The sequence below is a fragment of the Dryobates pubescens genome, chromosome 31 (genome assembly GCF_014839835.1).
Source record: "Dryobates pubescens isolate bDryPub1 chromosome 31, bDryPub1.pri, whole genome shotgun sequence".
Lineage (NCBI taxonomy): Eukaryota > Metazoa > Chordata > Aves > Piciformes > Picidae > Dryobates > Dryobates pubescens.
In genome coordinates, this window is record NC_071642.1 from 6620199 (window position 1) to 6644245 (window position 24047).

Genomic DNA, 24047 nt, shown 5'->3' on the forward strand with positions numbered 1-24047 from the left:
TTTTCCACCCAAAGTAAATTGTTTTTCACCCAAAATGTTTGGAGATTTTCATACAAAATGAATTTTTTTTCCCCACCCAAAATATTTTTTCCACCCCACATGTATTTTTTTCCACCCAAAGTAAATATTTTTCACCCCAAATGTTTGGAGATTTTCACACAAAATGGAATTTTTTCCACCCCAAATATTTTTTTCCACCCCAAGTATATTTTTTTCCACCCAAAGTAATTTTTTTCACCCCAAATATTTGGAGATTTTTCATACAACATAATTTTTTCCCACCCAAAATAAATTTTTTCCACCCCAATTATATTTTTTCTACCCAAAGTGGGGTTTTTTTGCCCAAAATGTTTGGAGATTTTCACACAAAATGGACTTTTTTTCCACCCAAAATATTTTTTCCACCCCAAATGTATTTTTTTCCACCCAAAGTAAATATTTTTCACCCAAAATGTTTGGAGATTTTCACACAAAATGGAATTTTTTCCACCCCAAATAATTTTTTCCACCCCAATTTTTTTTTTTATACCCCAAGTATATTTTTTTCCACCCAAAGTAAATATTTTTCACCCAAAATGTTTGGAGATTTTCACCCAAAATGGAACTTTTTTCCACCCCAAATATTTTTTCCACCCCAAATCTATTTTTTTCCACCCAAAGTAAATTTTTTTCCACCCAAAATATTTGGAGATTTTTCATACAAAACATTTTTTCCCCCCCCCAAAACATTTTTTCCCCCCCCAAAATATTTTTTCCCCCACCCAAAATGTTTGGAGATTTCCATTCCCAATAGAAGTTTTTTTTTTTCACCCCAGATTTTTTTTCCCCCACCTAAAATATTAAATGTTTGGGGATTTTGATACAAAATCTCTTTTTTTTTCCCACCCAAAATATATTTTCCCCCCCCAAATAATTTTTTTTCACCCCAAAAATGTTTGGGGAGTCTCATATTAAATGGACTTTTTTTCACCCAAAATGTCAGGTTTCACCCCAAATATTTTTTCCCACCCAAAATGTTTAGGGATTTCCACACTAAATGGATTTATTTTCTTACCCCACCCAAAATGTGCTCTTCCCTCCCCAACTGTCCCATGCCACTCACTCAGATGCCAAGCTGAGGTGCCCAGGCTCATCCTCTCACCCTGTGCCAACTGGTTTGGGCTCCCTGGGGCTTTCCCTTGCTGGGATGTACCCACCAGTTACAGACCCCAAATGCTTCTTTCTCACCCCAAATGTTCTTCTTTCACCCCAAATGTTTGTTTTTCCACCCCAAAGTGCCCCATGCCAGCCCCGGGGCTGGGTTTGGGCCGGGTGCCACGCAAAGACACAGGGTTTGGGCACGCCGGGGTGCTCAGGGTCATCCTCTCACCCCACGCCGGTTGTTCTGGACTCATCAGGGCTCTCCTAATTGTCCCGCCTTGCTTTTGTAATTAGTGGCTCCTTTGGGACCCTCTCGCTAATCTCTCGGAGCGCAAACCTGGCACCGCTCCCCATCGCCCTTCGAGCGCTTCCAACCCCCCTGCTCCCCACCGCTGGCCGTCCCCAGGGACCGCTGAGGGCGGGCGGGACGGGGGGGTACCCGGAGCCACCCATTCACCCGCTGGTGCCCACAGGGCCGCCGTGAAGCCCCAGCTCCACCCCACCCAGGGCCGGAGTGCTGGCGTGGTGGCACGGAATGACCTCAGCCCGGCACTCGTGCTCCGGCCGCGGCGTTTCCGCCTGCGCCGGGTCCCCGGAGCTCGGCGCTGGCCAAGAGCCGGAGCCGGGAGCCGCAGACTCCTCCTGCGGCGTTGACTCACGGCTGAGGGCAGCATGAAAGGTTCTGCAGGGGTTATGTCCTCCGGCAAAGCGATGCTGAAGCATCTTTGAATCCCCTCTCTTCCACCCCGAGCGCGTAGGAGCTGCGGCAGAGTGGTGCCGGGGGAGGTTCGCGGCCCCGGCAGACGGCCGGACAGACGGTTGCCCCTAGGCCAGCTCCGTTCCTGCGGGCCCTGGGCACAGTGGGAGCTTTTCCGTGGCCATATGGCTTCTCTTTTCGTGGTGGGAGATGACTCAGAGGTCATCAGAGCATCCTGGGGCTGGCAGGGCTTGCACCAAGGCTGGGGGGTGAGGAAAGGGGGTCCCGAGCCTACGGCTGGGTTTGGCCAAGTCATCGAAACCGGAGCAGTTTTGCAATGCAAAATAGGAGCAGAAAAGCTGAAAGTGATGGAGTGGCCTTGATGAGAACCAGATGTTGCCGTGGGGCTGGATCCAGCTGCTGGGAGAGAGAGGAGCAGGGGGGGAGCCCAGCCGGCACCACGCTTGCTTTCCCTGCCGGCCTCTGGCTGAAGGAGAAAGGGAGGAGGAGGAGGAAGGGTTTGGTGCCTTCTTCTTCAGGGGTTTCCCTGGTGTGGAGGGGCTAGGGGGAGTGTGTGAGTGTGTGTGTGTGTAGATCAGCCAAAATAGGGTTTGGGGTCCTTGGGAAGAGACATGGGGGCTCACACCTCCTTCCTTCCACCCCCTGCCAGCTGCCTTCCTGGGAGACATTGCCCTGGATGAGGAGGACCTGCAGCTCTTCCAGGTGGACCGGGTGGTGGACCTGACCCGGCACACCATCACCCCCCTGCACACCAACTCCTCAGGTACCACCATCACACAACTGTAGAGACTCAGGATGGGTTGGGCTGGAAGGGACCTTCGAGATCATCCAGTTCCACCCCCCCTGCCATGGCCAGGGACACCTTCCCCCAGCCCAGGTTGCTCAAGCCTGCCCTTGAACACCTCCAGGGAGGGGACATCCCTGGGCAACCTGTGCCAGTGTCTCCCCACCCTCACTGTCAAGAATTTCTTCCTCCTCTCCAGTCTCCGTCTCCTCTTGATCTCGGAGGTCTTTCCCAGCCTCCTTGCGCCGCCTGTTCCAGCATCTCCCCCACCCTTACCACGCTCCCAGCCTCCCCAGCCACCTCCATCCCAAAGTGCTCCCCATGCTGAAACCTGTCCCATCCCCCACCCCTCTTCCCCCCACCCAGGCACCAATTCCACCCGTGCCAACCCACGGGGAGGCCACCGAGCGGGCAGAGGCGGCCGGCAGCGGGCACGGAGCCGGCGGGCAGCCACGTCCCGGCCGGAGCGAGTGTGGCCGGACGGGGTCATTCCCTACGTCATCAGCGGCAACTTCAGCGGTGAGTGCAGGCCAGCTGGGAGGGGGGAAGGGAGGGAGAGGTGTGGGGGGGGGGGTCCTGCTCCATCCCTGGGGGGAGTGCCTCAGTTTCCCTCAGTGGGCTGAGGGCTGCCCCCCGCCCGCAGGCAGCCAGCGAGCCATCTTCCGGCAGGCGATGAGGCACTGGGAGAAGCACACCTGCGTCACCTTCCTGGAGCGCAACGATGAGGACAGCTACATCGTCTTCACCTACAGACCCTGTGGGTAAGGTGGAGGAGGGTCCTGGCTGCCCAGCAAAGACCACCCCTGGTGCTTGGCCTCTGTGCTAGGAGGAGGGGAAGCGGCGGCTCGGGAGGGCGCCCTGGCGGCGGAGCGCCCGCGGTGCCCGCGGGGCGCGGTGCCGGCTGGGCTGGCCCAGACCTGCCTGGGTTTACAGCATGATGAAATTGGTTGGCAGGGGGGGAAAGGCCTCCAAGGTCATGGAGTGCAAGCAGCAACCCAACCCCACCGTGGCCACCAAACCCTGCCATGGCCACAGGTTTCCTGAGCACCTCCAGGGATGGGGACTCCACCACCTCCCTGGGCAGCCTGTGCCAATCCCTGAGCACAGGGGAATGAAGGGGACAGAATCCCTGATCCCAGCACGGATGGGGTTGGGATTGGAGCTCTGGAGCTCAGCCAGTCCAACCCCCCTGCTCCAGCAGGGCTCCCACAGCAGCTTGTCCAGGAGCACAATGACCATGGGGGAGTTGGAAGCTCTCCACACAAGGAGACTCCACAACCTCTCTGGGCAGCCTGCTCCAGGCCTCCAGCACCCTAACACCAAACAACTTTCTCCTCCTGCTCAGATGGAGCCTTCTGGATGACAGTTTGTGCCCAGTGCCCCTTGGCCTGTCCCTGGGCACCACTGACAAGAGCCTGCCCCCAGCCTCTTGCCCCCCACCCTTTAGCTCTTGCTGAGCATTGAGCAGATGCCCTCTGGGGCTGCTCTTCTCCATGCTGTGCCATGCTGTGCCATGCCGTGCCATGCCAGGCAGCCTTGGGCTGGGGGGGGAGGGCAGTTTCCCAGTCCCCAGGCAGAGGCATGGCTCAAGGCCCCCTCCTGGCCATAGCTCCCAGGCAGCAGAGATGCCTCCAGGCTGCCCCAGCCCCAGCCTGGCTCACAGGGCAGCTCCGGGATGCCCACAGCACCCACGGGGGGGCCGGGACTCAGCCGGGGCCGCCCCCCTCCCCCTCCCCAGGTGCTGCTCCTACGTGGGCCGGCGGGGGGGGGGGCCCCAGGCCATCTCCATCGGCAAGAACTGTGACAAGTTTGGCATCGTGGTGCACGAGCTGGGCCACGTCATCGGCTTCTGGCACGAGCACACCCGGCCCGACCGCGACGACCACGTCTCCATCATCAGGGAGAACATCCAGCCAGGTAGGCACTGGCCTTCCTCCCCCCCACCTCCTCCTTCTCCTCCTCCTCCTCCTCCTTCTCCTCTTCCTCCTCCTCCTTCTCCTCTTCTTCCCCCTCCTTCTCCTCTTCCTCCTCCTCCTTCTCCTTCACCTTTCTCCTCCTCCTCCTTCTCCTTCACCTTTCTCCTCCTCCTCCTTTTCCTTCACCTTTCTCCTCCTCCTCCTTTTCCTTCACCTTTCTCCTCCTCCTCTTACTTTTCCTCCTCCTCTGCCTCCTCCTCTGCCTCCTCCTGTCTCCTTCTCCCCCTCCTCCTCCTTCTCTTCCTCCTCCTCCTTCTCTTTGTCTTCCTCCTCCTTCTCTTCATCTTCCTCCTCCTCCTCTTCCTCTTCCTCCTCCTCCTCTTCCTCTTCCTCCTCCTCCATGTATGGGATCCAGGGTTCCTCCAGGGTGTCTCTGCTGCCCCTGCTAACCAGACCCCTCCATGGGATCCTGAACAGAGCACAACGATGCCCACGCTGGAGGGGACGTGATGGGATGCCCCTACCACAGGCTGCAGCCCACCTTCTCCTGGGCTTTTGCCCAATCTCAGGGTCTTGGGAAGCTCTTAATGATGTCCCCTCTGACAGTGTCCCCAACCCCACTTTGCCTCCCTCCCCCCCAGGGCAGGAGTACAACTTCTTGAAGATGGAGCCAGAGGAGGTGGAGTCCTTGGGTGAGACCTACGACTTCGACAGCATCATGCACTATGCCAGGAACACCTTCTCCAGGTACAGCCCTGGGGGGGCTTGGCCTCCTGTCCCTGTCCTCCCTGCACTGCCAGGGGTCATGCCATGGGGGTCCCCAGCTCTGGAGAATGGTGCCATGAGGCCTTCAACCCCAGCCAACCATGCCACAGAGTCCCCAGACTCGAGGGACAGTGCTAAAGGATCTCTGGACAAGGTTATGGAGCTCCTGGGCATGGTGGCACAGGGGCCTCAGCCATAGGTGGCAGTGGTACAGAGTGCCCAGCCCCAGGAGATAGTGTCCCCAGCATTGAGGGACAGTAGTGCAGGGTCCTCAGGCCCAGGGGACCCTGGCATAGGGTGCCCAGTCCTGGGGGATGGTGGCACAGTGTCCCCATCCCTGGAGGATTGTCCCTGGTGGACAGTGTTATGGGGTCTCCATCCCTGGGGGATGGTGGCAAAGGATCCCCAGCCTGGAGGGTGGTGGCACAGGGTCTTCAGCCCCAGAGGACACTGTCATGGGGTGTCCAGCCCCAAAAGACAGTGGCACAGGGCCCACAGCCCTGGGCAGAGGTGGCACAGGGTCCTCAGCCCTGGAGGATGGTGGCACAGCATCCCTAGCCCTGGAGGGAGGTGACACAGCATCCCCAGCCCTGGAGGAGGGTGGCAGGAGGTCTCCAGCCCTGGAAGACAGTGGCAGGAGGTCTCCAGCCCTGGGAGGTGGCAGCTGCAGGGGACAGCAGCACACTGTGAGACGGTGGCACAGCTCCTGCCTGGGGTTAACTCACTCGGTGCAAGGCTCCCATCTCCAGCAGCTGGGCAGGATGAAACCCCCACAGAATCTTCTAGGGCCCAAGCTGTGCTGTCCCCTGGTCGCCTCTGCCGGGGCCACGTCCCCACCGAGTCCCCTCCCCCGCCGAGTCCCCGCCCCGGGGCTTTAATTAGCTTGGGCTGTTTTTAGCATCCTCCCCCTGGCCGCACCGAGCAGCCACAGAGGCAGAGCTCTGCCCACTGCTGCTCAGCCTCTGCCCACTCCCACCCCCAGGGGCATCTTCCTGGACACCATCCTGCCCAAGTACGATGTCAACGGGGTCAGACCTGCCATCGGGCAGAGGACAAGGCTCAGCAAAGGAGACATTGCCCAGGCACGGAAGCTCTATCGCTGCCCAGGTGAGTGCCACCCGGAGGGCTCTGCCCAGGGCTGCCTCACAGCGTGGGAGGGCTTGGAAAGGACCTCTGGAGCTCAGCCAGCCTGAGCCCCCTGCCAGAGCAGCATCACCCAGGGCAGGGCACACAGGAAGGCATCCAGGTGGGTTTGGAAAGTCTCCACACAAGGAGACTCCACAACCTCCCTGGGCAGCCTGCTCCAGGCCTCCAGCACCCTCACACCAAGCAAGTTTCTCCTCCTGTTCAGGTGGAGCTTCCTGGGTTCCAGCTTGTCCCTGTTGTTCCTTGTCCTGGCACTGGGCAGCACCCAACAGAGCCTGGCACCTTCATCCTGACCCCCACCCCTCAGATATTGACAGACATTGATCAGATCCCCCTCAGCCTTCTCCTCTCCACACTGACCACCCCCAGGGCTCTCAGTCTCTCTCCACAGCAGAGCTGTTCCAGTCCCTTCAGCATCCTCAGAGCCTCCCCTGGGCTCTCTCCAGCAGGTCTCTGCCCCTCTTGAACTGGGGAGCCCCAAACTGGGCACAGCATTGCAGCTGTGGTCTCAGCAGGGCAGAGCAGAACCTCCCCAGCCCTGCTGGCCACACTTTCCTTGCTGCACCCCAGGCTGCCATTTGCCTCTTGGCCACCAGAGCACCTTGCTGGCCCATGCAGAACTCGCTGCCCACCAGCACTCCAAGGTCTTTCTCCATGGAGCTTCTTCCCAGCAGGACTCCCCTGGTGCCTGGGCTGGTGCCTGGGGCTGTTCCTGCCCAGATGCAGGACTCTGCCCTTGTCCTTACTGAACTTCATGAGGTTCCCCTTCTGTGAATCACAGCATGCTGGGGGTTGGAAGGGACCTCAGGAGATCTCTGAGTCCAAGCCCCATGCCAAGGCAGGGTCACCAAGCCAAGCACCATGTGCCAGGGCCATGGCATCCTGTGGCTTCCAGATGGCACCGCTGGGCTGGAGCCAGCCATGGCTGTGTGGAACTAAACCAGAGCCCAGGTGATGAGCTGGTTCCCTGCATGGCAGGGGGCAGGGGGCACACACCACGGGCTCTGGTGGCATGGTGCTTGTGAGGGGCTGCCAGGGGGCATCACCAACCCCTCTGGCAAGGTTTGGGCCTTTTATAGGGTGGTGATGTGGGTTTGTCCTCGGGGATGGGAATTTGGGGGGCAAAGAGGGTACAGGGGGAGGATGCTGGGGCTGGCCAGAACCCGAAGCTGGGGGCTTCCTGGAGGCCTGACCCCCTCTCCTCTCCCCCTCTGCAGCCTGCGGGGAGACGCTGCAGGACAGCCAAGGCAACTTCTCCTCCCCTGAGTTCCCCAACGGATACTCTGCCCACATGCACTGCGTCTGGAGGATCTCTGTCACCCCTGGAGAGAAGGTACCAGCTGTTGGGCACAGCCCCCCAGGCACCCACCTCCTCCCAGCCCCCCTCACCCCATCCCCTCCACTTCCTGTCGGGGTGCCATCTCCCGGCTGTGGTTTGGCATCGCCACAGAGCAGGTCCCTGGTGGCACCCCGAGGGCTGGCACCTGGCAGGGCACACCGAGACCCCCACGGGGCACAGTGCTGGGGCTCACCCCAGGCTCTTCTTCCCCACCCCAACCACAGATCAGCCTGAACTTCACCACCCTGGACCTCTACCGAAGCCGGCTGTGCTGGTACGACTACGTGGAGGTGAGAGACGGGTTCTGGAGAAAGGCCACGCTGCGAGGTAACCAACTGGGAGCTCTTAGCCTGGCTGGCACTGCCTGCCCCACTGCCTGCTCCTGCCCTCACCTCCTGCCCCACGGGGATGCTCTGGGTGCAGGCAGCAGGGCAAAGGGCTTCCCACTGCCTCCTGATCCATGGGGCTGCCCCAGGTGCAGGCAGTGTGGTGAGATGTTCCCTTCTGCCCTCACCTCCTGCCCCACAGGGATGCTCTAGGTGCAGGCAGCAGGGCAAAGGGCTCTCCTCTGCCTCCTGCCCTCATCTCCTGATCCATAGGGATGCTCTGGGTGCAGGCAGTGGGGCAACAGGCTCCTCTCTGCCCCTTTCCCTCACCACCTGATCCATGGGGATGCTCCAGGTGCAGACAGGCTCTTCCCTTCCCCTATCCCTGCCTGTACCCCTGCCTGACTGCGATGTGCCAAACCCTTGGAGCAGGGGGAAGCTGACCCCAGAGGCCTTATTGGGGTGAGCAGGGCTCCCAGTTTGCTGGCACATACCACTCAAACCAGTCAGGCTGTCCCAGCTGGCTGGCAAATCTCTCCCCAGAACCTGGCTCTCATCCCCCTGCATTTGGCTCCAGCCCCCAGCACTTTGGAGTCTCAGCCACAACCAAGCTGGAGGGGAGCTGGGGGAGGAGCAGCAGCGTTTTCCCGCTAGGATGCTGGGCAAAGGGGCACGGGGGGAGGGAGAGGGGGGGCTGGGAAGGACTGGGATGTGGTGGTGAGGAAGAGGAGGGTGTCTGGCCAGCAGCACCCAGCAGCCCTTCCTCCCCAGGCAGGTTCTGTGGGAACAAGCTGCCCGAGCCCATCATCTCCACCGACAGCCGCCTCTGGGTCGAGTTCCGCAGCAGCAGCAACTGGGTGGGCAAAGGCTTCTTCGCTGTCTACGAAGGTAGGGATGGGCATGGAGGGGGCACAGGGCTGGGGGGAGGGCAAGAGAAGGGCTCAGACGGCTTCTCCTCCCTTCCAGCCATCTGTGGGGGGGATGTGAAGAAGGACAATGGACACATCCAGTCCCCCAACTACCCTGACGACTACCGGCCCAGCAAGGTCTGCGTCTGGAAGATCACCGTCTCCGAGGGCTTCCATGTGGGCTTGACCTTCCAGTCCTTCGAGGTGGGTGAGCATCCCCTGGGCTGTGCCAGGCCATTCCCCTTCCCTAGGGAGGGAAAAGCTCCCCAGCAGCACCTCCCTGAGCCTATGGTGGGGCTGTTGTCCCTCTGTGCCCCCCTGCGCTGCCTCCCTGCCTCGGCTTCCCCCCTGAGGTCTTCCCCTTTGACTCCACCTCCTGCCCCGTGGGGATGCTCTGGGTGCAGGCAGTGGGGGGTGAGGTGTTTCCCACTGCCCTCACCTCCTCATCCCATGGTGGCTCTGGGATTAGAGTCATGGAATTGTTTTGGTTGGAAAAGCCCTTTGGGATCATCCAGTGCAACCACTCCCCAGCTGCTCCCAGGCTGGGGCTAAGCCATGGCCCTCAGCACCGCAGCTCTGGGGCTCTGAAACCCCTCCAGGGCTGGGGATCCAGCCACCTCCCTGGGCAGCCTGGGCCAGGCTTCCAGAACCCTTTCAGTCAAGAAGTTTCTTCTAATCTCCAACCTAAACCTCCCCTGGGGCAACCTGAGGCCATTTCCTCTTGTCCTAAAGATGTCTTAAAAGAGATCTTTAAGCTCATCAAGACCAAGCCTTACCCCAGCGCTGCCAGGGCACCACCAAACCATGGCCCTCAGCACCACATCTCCACGGCTTGGAAACCCCTCCAGGGATGGGGACTCCACCACTGGCCTGGGCCAGGCCTGGACAACCCTCCAGGAGCAGAAATTCTTCCTCAAATCCAACCTCAACCTCCCTTGGGGCAACTTGAGGCCATTTCTTTTCATCCTATCAAGGCTTGTGAGGGCATAAAGCAAGGGGCAGGCAAGGTTTGGGGCTGGGGGATGGAGACTCCCTGGGCAGCCTGGGCCAAGCCTTGACAACCCTCACGGGGGAAGAAATTGTTCCTCATGGCCAACCTGAGCCTGCCCTGGGGCAACCTGAGGCCATTTCCTCTTGTCCTGTCCTTTGCTCCTTGGCAGAAGAGCCCAACCCCCAGCTGGCTCCAGCCTCCTTGCGGGGCCGTTTCTTCTCGCCCTGTCAGGGCTTGCGGGTGTAAAGCAAGGGCTGGGAGGGTGGAGGGGAGGGAAGAGGGAGGGTGGTGGGGCCAGGATGGCAATTGTCCCCCCTGCTGACGCCTCCCTGTGCCAGATTGAGAGGCACGACAGCTGCGCCTACGACTACCTGGAGATCCGGGACGGCAGCAGCGAGTCCAGCAGCCTCCTCGGGCGCTACTGCGGCTACGACAAACCCGACGACATCAAGAGCACCTCCAACAAGCTCTGGATGAAGTTTGTCTCCGACGGCTCCATCAACAAGGCGGGTTTCGCCGTCAACTTCTTCAAAGGTGAGAGGTGGGGCTCGGGGGGGGTGGTCCTAGGGAGGCAGCGGGGGAGGGGAGGGGCGGGTGGTTATCGTGAGGGGACGGTAGGGGTTGGAAGAGACCTCCGGAGATCCTCGAGTCCAGCCCACCCTGGGTCTGGGGGAGCAGGGGAGGGATGTGGGAGGGGTGTTTAGAACTTTCCCTTCCCCAGCAGAGAGGCTGTTCCCCCAGGCCTCCCACCACTGCCCATCCCACCCTGCCCACCCCTCTCTGCTGGGCCCTGGGCTGTGCCCACCTTGATGGTGCTGCCAGGGTGCCCAAGCACTGAGCAAAGCAGGGCCAGGCTGAGGGGCAGGGCGTTGGGTGGGCAGGGGGAGGGTCTCCCCGTGCACCCCTGTGCTGCACACACAGCGCCAGAGCCCTGCCCCAGGGCCAAGGGGAGCTCTGGGAGCCCTTTCTCCATGAGCTGGGAAGGAGCTCAGCCACAGGATCAGAGGATGTTAGGGGTTGGAAGGGACCTTCAAAGATCACCGAGTCCAAGCCCCCTGCCAGAGCAGGAGCAGAGAATCCAGCACAGGGCACTCAGGAACACTTCCAGACAGGGCTGGGAAGGCTCCAGAGAAGGAGACTCCACAACCCTCACAGTGCAGAAGTTCCTCCTCCTGTGGAGGTGGAACCTCCTTGGCAGCTCCTTTTGCCTGCCCACTCAGCCTCAGTGCTGCAGCAGGTCCAGAGAAGGGCAAGGAAGGGTCTGGAGAACAGGGCTGGGGAGGAGCAGCTGAGGGAGCTGGGGATGTTGAGCCTGGAGAAGAGGAGGCTGAGGGGAGACCTCATTGCTCTCTACAGCTCCCTGAGAGGAGGCTGGAGCCAGCTGGGGCTTGGTCTCTTCTCCCTAGAATCAGGAGATAGAAGGAGAGGAAATGGCCTGGAAATGTGCCAGGGGAGGTTCAGGTCCACAGATTGACAGAATGGTTGGAAAGGATCTTAAAGGTCATCCAGGCTGGGCAGGAGGAACAATTTCTCTGCCAAAAGAGTGGTCAGGGATTAGCACGGGCTGCCCAGGGAGGTGGTGGAGTCCCCAGCCCTGGGGGTGTTCAGGAGCTGTGTGCCCATGGCACCTGGGGCCAAGGTTTGGTGGCCATGGCGGGGCTGGGTTGATGCTTGGACTGGCACAGGCTGCCCAGGGAGGTGGTGGAGTCCCCAGCCCTGGGGGTGTTGAGGAGCTGTGTGCCCATGGCACCTGGGGCCAGGGTTTGGTGGCCATGGTGGGGTTGGGTTGATGCTTGGACTGGCACAGGCTGCCCAGGGAGGTGGTGGAGTCCCCAGCCCTGGGGGTGTTGAGGAGCTGTGTGCCCATGGCACCTGGGGCCAGGGTTTGGTGGCCATGGCGGGGCTGGGCTGCTGCTTGGCCTGGGTGACCTTGGAGGCCTCTCCCAACCCCTCCTCGTCCCTGTGCCCAGAGGTGGACGAGTGCTCTCGTCCCAACAACGGTGGCTGTGAGCAGCGCTGTGTCAACACCCTGGGCAGCTACAAGTGTGCCTGTGACCCCGGCTACGAGCTGGCCTCCGACAAACGGCGCTGTGAGGGTGAGTTCGCCGCCCCCCACCCCCGCCCCCAGCTTCCCCCCACCCCGTGCAGCGTGCCGGGCGCCCGCGGGTGGTGATGGGTGCCCGCGGGTGGTGATGGGTGCCCGTGGGTGGTGATGGGCGCCCGCGGGTGATGATGGGTGCCCGCGGGTGATGGGTGCCCGCAGGTGATGATGGGTGCCCGCGGGTGGTGATGGGTGCCCACGGGTGATGATGGGTGCCTGCGGGTGGTGATGGGTGCCCGCGGGTGATGATGGGTGCCCGCGGGTGATGGGTGCCCGCAGGTGATGATGGGTGCCCATGGGTGATGGGTGCCCACGGGTGGTGATGGGTGCCCGCGGGTGGTGATGGGTGCCTGCGGGTGATGGGTGCCCGCGGGTGGTGATGGGTGCCCGCGGGTGATGATGGGTGCCCGCGGGTGATGGGTGCCCATGGGTGATGATTGGCACCCGCGGGTGATGGGTGCCCGCGGGGGGTGATGGGTGCCAGCGGGTGGTGATGGGTGCCCACGGGGGGTGATGGGTGCCAGCGGGTGGTGATGGGTGCCCGCAGGTGATGATGGGTGCCCGCGGGTGATGATGGGTGTCTGCGGGTGATGGGTGCCTGCAGGTGGTGATGGGTGCCCACGGGTGATGATGGGTGCCCGCGGGTGGTGATGGGTGCCCGCGGGTGATGGGTGCCCGCAGGTGGTGATGGGTGCCCGCAGGTGATGATGGGTGCCCGCGGGTGATGGGTGCCCGCAGGTGGTGATGGGTGCCCACGGGTGATGATGGGTGCCCGCGGGTGATGATGGGTGCCTGCGGGTGATGATGGGTGCCTGCGGGTGATGGGTGCCCGCGGGTGGTGATGGGTGCCCACGGGTGATGATGGGTGCCTGCGGGTGGTGATGGGTGCCCGCGGGTGGTGATGGGTGCCCACGGGTGATGATGGGTGCCCACGGGTGGTGATGGGTGCCCGCGGGTGATGGGTGCCCGCGGGTGATGATGGGTGCCCACGGGTGGTGATGGGTGCCCGCAGGTGGTGATGGGTGCCCACGGGTGATGATGGGTGCCTGCGGGTGGTGATGGGTGCCCACGGGTGATGATGGGTGCCCGCGGGTGATAGGTGCCCACGGGTGATGATGGGTGCCCGCGGGTGATGATGGGTGCCCGCGGGTGGTGATGGGTGCCCACGGGTGATGATGGGTGCCTGCGGGTGGTGATGGGTGCCGGCTGCCTCCTGCCCTGCAGCTGCCTGTGGAGGTTTCCTCACCAAGCTCAATGGATCCATCACCAGCCCGGGGTGGCCCAAGGAGTATCCCCCCAACAAGAACTGCATCTGGCAGCTGGTGGCCCCCACCCAGTACCGCATCTCCCTGCAGTTCGACTTCTTCGAGACCGAGGGCAATGATGTGAGTCAGCCCCTCCCCCCCCTGCCTGTCCCTCCCCCTCCCAAACCTCTCCCTTCACCCTGCTGGTGACTGGCAGGGTGGCACAGGTCCTTCTCCACAGGGTTGCTCTCTGCTAGATCACTTCCCAGCCTGTGCTGCTGCACTTTAGTCATAGAATCATGGAATTGTCAGGGCTGGAAGGGAGCTCAAGGCTCAGCCAGTTCCAAGCCCCCTGCCATGGGCAGGGACACCTCACACCACAGCAGGTTGCTCACAGCCACATCCAGCCTGGCTGCAAACACCTCCAGGGATGAGGCTTCCACCACCTCCCTGGGCAACCTGTGCCAGGCTCTCACCACCCTCCTGGGGAACAACTTCTTCCTCACAGCCAATCTCAATCTCCCCACTTCCAGTTTTGCTCCATCCCCCCCAGTCCTATCCCTCCCTGACACCCTCAAAAGTCCCTCCCCAGCTTTCTTGGAGCCCCCTGCAGATCCTGGAAGGCCACAAGAAGGTCTCCTCAGAGCCTTCTCTCCAGCCTGCACAACCCCAACTCCCTCAGTCTGTCCTCACAGCAGAGCAGCTCCAGCCCTCTGCTCCTCCTCGTGGCCCTTCTCTGGACCATTCCAGCACCTCCACATCCTTCCTGGCACAGAGGCTCCAGAGCTGGCCCCAGAGCTCCAGCTGTGGTCTCAGCAGAGTGGAGCAGAGGGGCAGAATCCCCTCCCTGGCCCTGCTGGCCACACTTCTCTTGCTGCAGCCCAGGCTCTGCTTGGCTCTCTGGGCTGCAAGTGCTCTCTGCTGGCTCCTGTTGAGCTTCTCCTCCCCCAGCACCCTCAAAGCCTTTTCTTGAGGGCTGCTCTCCAGCCAGTCCCTGCCCAGCCTGTATCAGTGCCTGGGATTGCCCTGCCCCAGCTGCAGGACCTTGCCCTGGGTCTTGTTGACCCTCATGAGGCTGGCTTGGGCTCACCTCTACAGCCTGCCCAGGTCCCTCTGGACTCCATGCCTTCCCTCCAGCGTGGTTTGCTCCTTTCCCAGGTGCAGGACTCTGCACTTAGCCTGGTTGAACCTCCCTTAGGTCTGCAAGTACGACTTCGTGGAGGTCCGGAGCGGGCTGACCGCCGACTCCAAGCTGCACGGCAAGTTCTGCGGCGCCGAGAAGCCAGAGGTCATCACCTCCCAGTACAACAACATGAGGATCGAGTTCAAGTCTGACAACACTGTCTCCAAAAAGGGCTTCAAAGCTCATTTCTTCTCAGGTAGAGTTGCCCAGCCCTGCCACGGCCGCCCCCTGCCCTCCCTCACCCTGCCAACCCTCCCTGCCTCCCCCCCCCACCCCCACCCCGGGCTGCCGCTTCGAGCCTGTCCTCAGCCCGTGCCAAGGGTGCAGCCCCTGGTGCCAGCCTGGTGGCAGGGTGACCTATGGGTCTCTTGAAAGCCCCCTTCCAGCCTCTGCCAGCCTGGCATTGGCTGGCAGCTCATTTTGCTGCCTCTCAGGTTCAGGGGGACAATTTGGGGTCCTACTTCAGATGCTGGCAGGGGTCCCCTAACGGCTGATGGGTGCTGGGCTCCAGCTGCATCCACAGAGGCAGTGGGGACAGGGATGTGCTGCCAGCTCTGCCCCTCCTAGACCCACCACGGGCCGGGCACTGCACCCCTTGGGCACTGCTGCTGTGGGGAGGGTGGTGATGCCCCCGGCGGTGCCCTGCTCTGCTGCCTGCTGTGCTGCTCCCCCCTGCTACGCTGCACGGCCTTGGGCTTCCTCTGCTCCCCAGCCAAACCTGGAGGGGGAGGGGGGGGATCAGCATCCAACCACCACCACCATGACTCAGGTCTCCCAGGCAGGTCCCTCCACCCAAAAGCAACCCCATTACCTGCTTATCCCTCTCTGTTCTGATGCCCTCTCCTGGGCCACCCCAGCAGGAGGATGGTGCCACCTTTGGCTGGGACTTGGGAGGGGCACAGGGATGCAGACATGGAAGCAAAGCTACCACCAAGCATCACCCAGGACCAGTTCCCAGGCTGGGGGAGGGGAAGGTGGGGGGGGCAGGGGGGAGGCTACCACAGGACCTTCATGCAAGAGAGGGTCCCCTCAGCATGATGTGGTGCCCTGGACGTCAGCCTGGTCACGAGCAACCAACAGCACCAGGCTGGGCTGAGCTGGGCTGGATCAAAGCATCACCACCTTGCACCTCCTGTTGCTTTTTGGCCCCATTTTGTGGGGGCTAAATGAGGTCATTTTTGAGGGGCAGCATGGTCACTTGGCTGAGGAGAGCAGCAGGAGCTGGCACCTCCAGGAGCCCGGTGGCATTCCAGAGCGGCACAGACCCACGGGCTGGGGGTAGAGAATCTTTGCTTTCATCTCTTGATTAAGACCAAGGCAATTAAAGTGGCCCAGTAGGGTCCAGCCAGCAGGAGCCAGCAGCCTCCAGCAAAGTGAGACCTTGGGAGAGCCCAGAGGGACCATGGGGCAAGCCAGGTGAGTCTCCCCTCACCATCCTTTGAGCTCCTTCCTTCTCCCCTCGGCCATCCTTGTCCTCCTCCCATCAGGAGGTGTGTGGTGGTCCCGGGGGTGCTGTTGCTATCCCAAGCCACCAAACCCTCTCCTCCACCTCTCCCCACGCAGGTCTTGGGCTTTCCCAGCAGCAAGACCACGCTGGAGGACTTGACCACATCAGGGTCCCTCCTCTGGTGTCCCCCCAGCCCCTGGGGGTGCTCCTCACCAGCCCTGGGCGAAGCATCTCCCACGCAGCTCCTTTTTAGCCACGGAGGCTTCAGCCACCCAGCTCTGCCCCTCGGTGCCACAGGCAGCCTGGCAGCCCAGGCACCCTTTCCCCCACCCCCCCACCCCCGTGAAGATGTGGCCCCTTCTATCTCCTCCTCCTCTTGATGGGAGGCAGCAGCCAGCTCCAGCAGGATGCACTCAGCTGGGAACCCACCACGGTGTCACCACCCAGGTAGGTTCCCTCCTGCTCCTCCACCCAGCCACCGTGCAGGGGGGTGTCCCTAGTGGGGTGCTAGCTGTAGCTTTGGGAGGGGTGGAGGGGGCTGCAGGGTGCTGAGCAGCCCCAGAGCCATGGGCTGAACACTGGGAGAACAGGGAGGAGATGGCTGGAATCAAGGGTTGCTCCAAGACACCCACCCGGGGGTCTCCTGCCCGCTGCCAACTCTCTCCGCTCTTGTCTCGCCCGCCCAGGCTCCCTCCGTCCTGCTAGGGGGAGTGGGGGGGGGTGATGCTGTGAACACTTCCTAACCCCCCCCCTCACCCCCAATTCCCTCCAAGCCCGGTGCTGGAGCTGCTGGGAGCCCACCCAGCCTATCTGAAGCCCCTTCCCATCCCCAAAACCTGAGCTTCCACTCCCAGACCTAGGAGACATCAGGCTGTGAGAGGCGGCCGCGGGGCTTGGGGCTGCCCCAGAGGGGCTTTCGGGGGGGGGGGGGGGAGAGGGGGGGTAGCTGGGGTAGGATTTCCCCCTCCTCACTGCTGCTGCTGGCTCCAGGAGGGGTGGTGCTCTTCTCCAGCACCTCTGGGAGCTTGGAGAGGGGTGCTGGGGGTGGCTGGTGCCCGCTTGCTGCTGGCTTCTCCCCTCTGCCCCCCACCCCACTGCCCACTCCCCGGCCCATCGCCCCGGGGTAGGGGGGGACAGGGAGGGCTGATGAGCCGTGGGGCAGCCCAGCTCCGAAGTGGGGGCTTGTCGGGGGGTGTGTGAGGGGTTGATGAGCTCCAAGGCATTGGTGGTAGGGCCCTTGAGCAGGTGGTAGGCACTGGGAGGTAAGTATGGCCAGCCCAGGGTGGGGCAGGGGGCACACCTGGCTCTGGGCAATCCTGAACCCCTTCCACTGCCATTCTCACACCTCCCCCAACCTAGACCCCCCCACCCCCCCCCTGAAGCCCCCAGCCTCATCCTCCCAGACCCATGCACACACCACTTCAGCTTCTTCCTCCCCACCAAGCCAAAGCTGCATGAGGGCTGGGGGTGCACGGGGGAGGGGGCGTATGGGGGGAGGGGGGTCCCTTCTCTACCTGCTTCCTCCGGCTGCCGCTCTGCATGTCCCACAGCCCCCCCCTAACAACCCCCCCCAAAAAACCCACCCCACTCACCCCCAGCTCCTCCCTCCCCCCTCCCCCTTTATTTTGTGTGTGTGTGTGTCGTTGGTTTGCTTTTGTTTCCTTTTCTTTGGGGTTTGTTTTGCTTTGTTTTCCCTTTTCTCTCTCCCTCTCTCCCTCCAGAGAAGAAGCAGCAGCTGCAGCCCCCCAAATCTCGCCCCCCCGGCCTGAAGCTCCGCCTGCAGAAGAGGCTGAGGGCCCCCTCCTGAGCCCTCCCAGCTCCTCCAGCTTTCTCAGGAACGCCCACAGCTCCCAGCCGAGCCGTGCCAAGCCGAGCCAAGCCGTGCCAGGCCGTGCCCCTGGCTCTGGCAACCCCCCTCCCCCCCCCCCTCCCCCCCCACCCCCCACCTTTGCTTGACAGAACTGGTCGTTGGCCTCCTTATTTTTCTTGGTTTCCATGGGTTTGGTTGGTTTTTAATATTTTTAGGGGGGGGGGAGGGGTTAAGACCCACCCCCCCACCCCCCCCATACCCCCTGGTTGGTTTTGTCATCACCCAGCTGAACTTTGGTTATTTTATTGGATTATTTTTTTTCTCCCCCTCCTCCTCCTCCTCCTCCCCCCCCATCCCCTCCCCCCCAGTTTTGTGGCATTTCCATGAGTAAAGAGAGGGGGACACTACTGCAGCGTCCCCCAGGTCTTTTCTTGTGCATCTTTGGTTGTCACTGTGTCTTCTTCTACCTTCTTCCTCCCCTGCCCCCTCCCCGACCCACTCCCCCCCCCCCCCCCCCCCCCCACCCCCTCCCAACCCATAAGCAGGTAATGGTTGTGCCCCCACCCCCACCCCCTAACCCCCACACTTCATGAGTGACCTCAAGGGAGAGGAGAAGCCACCCAGCCAGCCCCGGGGCTGGTCCTGCACACAGGTGGAACCTCGCTTTGCTGCTGGCTCTGGGCGCTTGCTTGGCTGCTGTGGCAGCGGTGTGGGGGGCACCAGCAGGGCAAGGCTTGTGCCATGCTGGGGGTTGTTGGGTTGGGGAGGGGTGATGGGGGCGGTTTGCTGCTGGCTGGGGGGGGGTTTGTCCCACCTGGCTCAGCCTGTTGGGGGTGTTTTCTGTCCTTGCTCTCTTGGCAGATAAGGATGAGTGCTCCAAGAACAACGGAGGCTGCCAGCACGAGTGCCTCAACTCCTTTGGCAGCTACGAGTGCCAGTGCCGCAGCGGCTTCGTGCTGCACGACAACAAGCACGACTGCAAGGAAGGTGGGGATGCACCCTGAACCCCCCCAAATGCCCCCACAACTCCCCCAGGACCCCACCACAGCATGGAATCACACAGTCCTTTGGGTTGGAAAAGAGCTTCCGACCCAAGCCCTCACCCAGCGCTGCCAGGGCACCGCCAAACCCTGGCCCTCGGCACCGCAGCTCCGTGGGCTCGAAAGCCCTGCAGGGATGGGGACTCCACCATGGCTTCTGGGCAGCTTGGGACAGGGCTTGGCAGCCCTCAAGGGGATGAAATTGTTGCTCATGGCCAACCTGAATCTGCCCTGGGGCAACCTGAGGCCATTTCCTCTTGTCCTGTCCTTGTTCCTTGGCAGAAGAGCCCAACCCCCACTTGGCTCCAGCCTCCTTTCAGGGAGCTGTAGAGAGCCAGAAGCTCTCCCCTCAGCCTCCTTTTCTCCAGGCTCAACACCCCCAGCTCCCTCAGCTGCTCCTCCCCAGCCCTCTTCTCCAGACCCTTTCCCAGCTTCCTTGCCCTTGTCTGTCCCTGCTCCAGCTCCTCAATGTCCTTCTTGGAGTGAGGAGCCCAGCCCTGAGCCCAGCACTCAAGCTGTGGCCTCAGCAGTGCCCAGCCCAGGGGCACCATCCCTGCCCTGCTCCTGCTGCCCACACCATTGCTGCTCCAGGCCAGGCTGCTGGTGACCTTCTTGCCCACCTGGGCACACTCTGGTTCATCTCCAGCTGCTGTCAACCACCCCCTCAGGTCCTTTTCCACCAGGCACTTTCCAGCCACTCTGCCCCCAGCCTGGAGCCTTCCTGGGGTTGCTGTGACCCAAGCTCAGGACCCAGCTCTTGACCCTACCATTGTCCCTGCCTTGTCTCCACAGCTGGCTGCGATCACAAGGTGACATCCATCTCAGGGACCATCACCAGCCCCAACTGGCCTGATAAGTACCCCAGCAAGAAGGAGTGCACCTGGGCCATCAGCACCACCCCCGGGCACCGCATCAAGCTGGTAGGGATGGAGTGGGGGGCACCAGGGTAGGTGGGTGGGTGGGCAGCGCTGGCACCTCCCTTCCACTGAGCTCTGCTGGGCTTGGCCATTGCCTCCCCTGAGCTCTGCTGGGCTTGGCCATCCCCTCCCCTGAGCTCTGGTGGTTTTGGCCATCCCCTCCCCAGACCTTCTCAGAGCTGGACGTGGAAGCTCAGCAGGAATGTGCCTATGACCACCTGGAGATCTACGACGGCAGAGACGCCAAGGCCCCGGCCCTGGGTCGCTTCTGCGGGGCCAAGGAGCCCGAGCCCCTCGTCTCCTCGGGCAGCAGGATGTTCCTCAAGTTCGTCTCCGACAACTCTGTCCAGAAGAAGGGCTTTGAGGCCACCCACAGCACAGGTAGCAGCGAGTGGGGCCGAGCAGCCTCTGGTGCCGGGGCGGCAGGAGCCCCGCGGAGCCCTCCTGACGCCCCCGCGCCGCTCCCTTGGCAGTGTGCGGCGGCCAGGTCCGCGCCGAGGTGAAGACCAAGGACCTGTATTCCCACGCCCAGTTTGGGGACAACAACTACCCTGGGGGCTCAGACTGTGAGTGGGTGATCATGGCTGAGGAGGGCTACGGCGTGGAGCTCATCTTCCAGACCTTTGAGATCGAGGAGGAAGCCGACTGCGGCTACGACTACATGGAGCTCTTCGACGGCTACGACGGGACGGCCCCGAGGCTCGGCCGCTTCTGCGGCTCCGGGGTGAGCCGGGGCTGGGGGGCAGGGCTGGGGAGGCTGCAGGGATAATAGGGGTTGGAAGGGACCTCTGGAGAGGCCCAAGCCCCCCCTGCCAGAGCAGGAGCAGAGAATCCAGCCCAGGGCACACAGGACACATCCAGACAGGGCTGCGAAGGCTCCAGAGAAGGAGGCTCCACAACCTCTCTGGGCAGCCTGCTCCAGGCCTCTGGGACTCTCACAGTGCAGAAGTTACTCCTTGTGTTGAGCTGTAACCTCCTGTGCTGCAGTTTCCATCCATTGCCCCTTGGCCTGTCCCAGGGTGCAGCTGAGCAGAGCCTGTCCCTGTCCTCTCCCTCTTGACCCCTAGCCCTCAGATATTGATAGATATTGATCAGATCCCCTCTCAGTCTTCTCTTCTCCAGACTAACCACCCCCAGGGCTCTCAGCCTCTCCTCATAAGGCAGTGCTGCAGTCCCTTCAGCACCCTGGTAGCCCTCCCTTAGACTCTCTCCAGCAGATCCTTGTCTCAGGATCTAGAATGGTTTGGGTTGGAAGAGACCTTTAAAGGTCATCCAGTCCAGCCCCCCTGCAGTCAGCAGGGAGCAGGTTGCTCAGAGCTTCCCATCAAGCCTGACCTTGAATGTCTTCAGGGATGAAGCCTCCACCACCTCCCTGGGCAAGCTGTGCCAGTGTTCTACCACCCTCAGAGCAAAGAACCTGCAAGCAGAGGGCAGAGGACTTGCAAGCAGAGGGCAGAGGACTTGCAAGCAGAGGGCAGAGGACTTGCAAGCAGAGGGCAGAGGACTTGCAAGCAGAGGGCAGAGGACTTCTTCCTGATGTCCCAAGGGGATGATGGATGAAGCTGAGCCAAGCCAGAGCAGTGCAGCGGAACATGCTGGGCTAGATGACCTCTAAAGGTCCCTTCCAACCCACTCTATGATCCTCTGAGGCCTTGAGCAACCTGGGCTGGTGGGAGGTGTCCCTGCCTGTGCCAGGAGGGGGTTGGAACTGGATGATCTTCAAGGTCCCTTCCAACCCAACCCATTCTATGATTCAGTCCCTTGGGAGAGGGGGAGTTTGGGGGTTGTGCAATGATTTCCCACCCTTCCCATTGCAAATTCCCCACGTGCTGAGCCCCCCCTCTCCCTCCCTGTCCCCCTGGCAGCCCCCAGAGGAGATCTACTCAGCTGGAGACTCGGTGATGCTCCGCTTCCACTCGGACGACACCATCAACAAGAAGGGTTTCCACCTTCGCTACACCAGCACCAAGTTCCAGGACACTCTGCACACAAGGAAATGAGGGGCCCAGGGTGGGGGTCCTGGCCCCTCCATGGGCAGAGGAGGAGGAGGAGGAGGGCAGGGAGGAAGGAAGCCCTGCACAGACTGCACGGAGGAGCACACAGCCAACCTCAGCACTCAAGGCACGCTCGCAGGGGGCCACGGGGCTCGGGCACCCACGGGCACAAAAGGGGGCAGAGCTGAGGGGGGGGAGGGGATCCCCTCTGCCAGCAGCAGCCCCAGAGCTGGAGGAGAAGGGGGGAGGGGAGGGGGCACTGAGTGGGACCCGTTGCACCCCTTCCTCGAGCTGGCCACAGCTCTCTGAATGTACAAACCAGTACCCAGGAAGAGCCCCACCACAGAAGGTGCTGTCTCTGTCTTGTACCCATGAAATAAATACCCTTGTACTGAGGGGGCAGCTCTCTGGCTCTGGGGCAACCTGGGGGTGGTCAGCCTGGAGTAAAGGAGGCTGAGGAGAGACCTTCTGGCTCTCTACAGCTCCCTGGAACGAGGCCGGAGCCAGCTGGGGCTTGGTCTCTTCTCCCAAGGAATAAGGAGGAATGGCCTCAGGTTGCCCCAGGGCAGGTTCAGGTTGGCCATGAGGAACAACTTTTGCCCCTTGAGGGCAAAAGTCAAGGCCTGGCCCAGGCTGCCCAGGGCAGTGGTGCAGTCCCCATGCCTGGAGGGATTTCAAAGCTGTGGAGATGTGGTGCTGAGGGCCATGGCTTGGTGGTGCCCTGGCAGGGCTGGGTTGATGCTTGGAGGTGATGATCTGAAAGGTCTCTTCCAGTCTAAACAATTCCATGACTCCATGGTCTTTTGCTTCCTCCCTGAGGCCAAAAACATCTGAATCCAAGCTAAGCTGGGCCAGGGTGGAGGGAGGAGAACCACTCCAGCAGCCTGCAGCAGATGCCCCATCCTTGGGCCTCCCCGAGCTGGAACCACAGGACCTCACTGCAGGCTGCTCCTGCCCTGCTGAGGGAGTGCCTGGGGCTGGACCTTCTCCCAGGGGCATGGCTCAGTGCTGGCTGATTCCTTGGGTGCTGGGTGGTGTCTTGGGTGCTGGGCAACTCCCAGAGGCATGGCACGGCTCGGTGCTGGCTGGTTCCTTGGGTGCTGGCTGGTTCCTCAGGTGCTGGGCATCTCCCAGAGGCATGGCATGGCCCAGTGCTGGCTGGTTCCTTGGGTGCTGGCTGGTTCCCTGGGTGCTGGGCATCTCCCAGAGGCATGGCATGGCCCAGTGCTGGCTGGTTCCTTGGGTGCTGGCTGGTTCCCTGGGTGCTGGGCATCTCCCAGAGGCATGGCATGGCTTGGTGCTGGCTGGTTCCTTGGGTGCTTGGTTGTGCTGCAAGGAGCCTCCTGCTCCCCCCTGGGCCTCTCCCTTGGGCACTCTGCAGGGCAGGTGCTGACCTACCTTTGTATCTGCAGCAGGGGAGGATGCCAGCCCAGCAGAGCTGGGCAGCTGTCGCCTTCCCTTGGCGTGGGGCAGCCGGGCACCACGTGCCGCCGCCACCTCCCCACACCATGCTGCTTGCTGGCAGATGGCAGGTGGGCTGTGCCCCCACCCCCGGTGCCCGCCTCGTTGCTCCCTCGTGCCTCAGCTCCTGGATGTGGCTTTCATGTGCCCTTCATGTGCCCATGCCTGCTGCTGCTGGGCAGCCGGGGTGGGTGCTCCTCGGGCCCACCCCCTTGGCAGCAGGCTGCTGGGGCCGTGCAAGGGTGGCAGCGTGGAAAAGCTGGGCAAAGGGTTGGGATGCCCCCACCCCGAGATGCCCAAATGGGCACCAGGGCCTTGCTTTCAGGAAGGATTTGTCACCCTGGTGGTGGGGGAGGAGGTGCCCAGCCCAGGTTTTGGTGGAGGGGATGGGGGGGGGGGAGGTACAGCAGCGTGCTGGTGGTGGCGATGCGGCGATGCCCTTCACTGCCACATCATCATCATCATCACTCTGTGCCATCCTCAGCCCTCTGTGTGTGTGTCCTTCCCCATCCTTGCCCGTGCCAGGAGCTGGTGCCACTTCCCGGGGTGCCAGTGCTGGGGGAGGGGGGGCACAGAGGAGCGTGACACGGCCGGCGGCGACCGCACAGAGTTTATTGATACAGCGCCAGCACAGCACAGGGATGCTGGGGGAACTGGGAGGGACTGAGGGGAGTGGGGGGTGGGTGTGGGGGAACTGGTGGGACTGGGGCGGGGGGGCGGGGGGTGTTCTACCGTTACAACGTGCACGGGGCAGAGAGGCGGGGAGCGGGCACCCAAGCGCCATGCTGCCGATGGCTCATGCAGGGTGAGGGGCACA

At 61.9% G+C, this 24047-nt stretch overlaps 1 protein-coding gene and 1 long non-coding RNA gene across 3 annotated transcripts in view; both read left to right on the top strand.

Annotated features, from left to right (window-relative positions):
• Positions 1-21931, top strand: part of BMP1 (bone morphogenetic protein 1) — a 32496-nt gene extending 10565 nt beyond the window's left edge. Inside the window, exons 2-20 of one of the 2 annotated variants that reach the window (XM_054175210.1) lie at positions 2508-2621; positions 3009-3161; positions 3286-3403; positions 4381-4559; positions 5200-5305; positions 6306-6430; positions 7687-7802; positions 8033-8135; positions 8906-9022; positions 9101-9246; positions 10372-10567; positions 12004-12129; positions 13359-13519; positions 14577-14757; positions 18680-18805; positions 19651-19778; positions 19943-20156; positions 20249-20499; positions 21641-21931. In XM_054175210.1, coding sequence (XP_054031185.1) covers positions 2508-2621; positions 3009-3161; positions 3286-3403; positions 4381-4559; positions 5200-5305; positions 6306-6430; positions 7687-7802; positions 8033-8135; positions 8906-9022; positions 9101-9246; positions 10372-10567; positions 12004-12129; positions 13359-13519; positions 14577-14757; positions 18680-18805; positions 19651-19778; positions 19943-20156; positions 20249-20499; positions 21641-21775 — 2795 coding nt within the window. In that variant the 3' untranslated portion in view covers positions 21776-21931. Of the gene's footprint in view, positions 1-2507; positions 2622-3008; positions 3162-3285; positions 3404-4380; positions 4560-5199; positions 5306-6305; positions 6431-7686; positions 7803-8032; positions 8136-8905; positions 9023-9100; positions 9247-10371; positions 10568-12003; positions 12130-13358; positions 13520-14576; positions 14758-17729; positions 17939-18679; positions 18806-19650; positions 19779-19942; positions 20157-20248; positions 20500-21640 lie in introns of those variants that run through there. The other variant, XM_054175211.1, reaches the window with a different exon arrangement.
• On the top strand, positions 15552-16912 carry LOC128898763 (uncharacterized). The gene is made up of 3 exons (XR_008462970.1): positions 15552-15977; positions 16125-16455; positions 16782-16912. It is a non-coding gene; the product is annotated as an uncharacterized LOC128898763 (long non-coding RNA).
• Positions 21932-24047: the final 2116 nt, after the last annotated feature.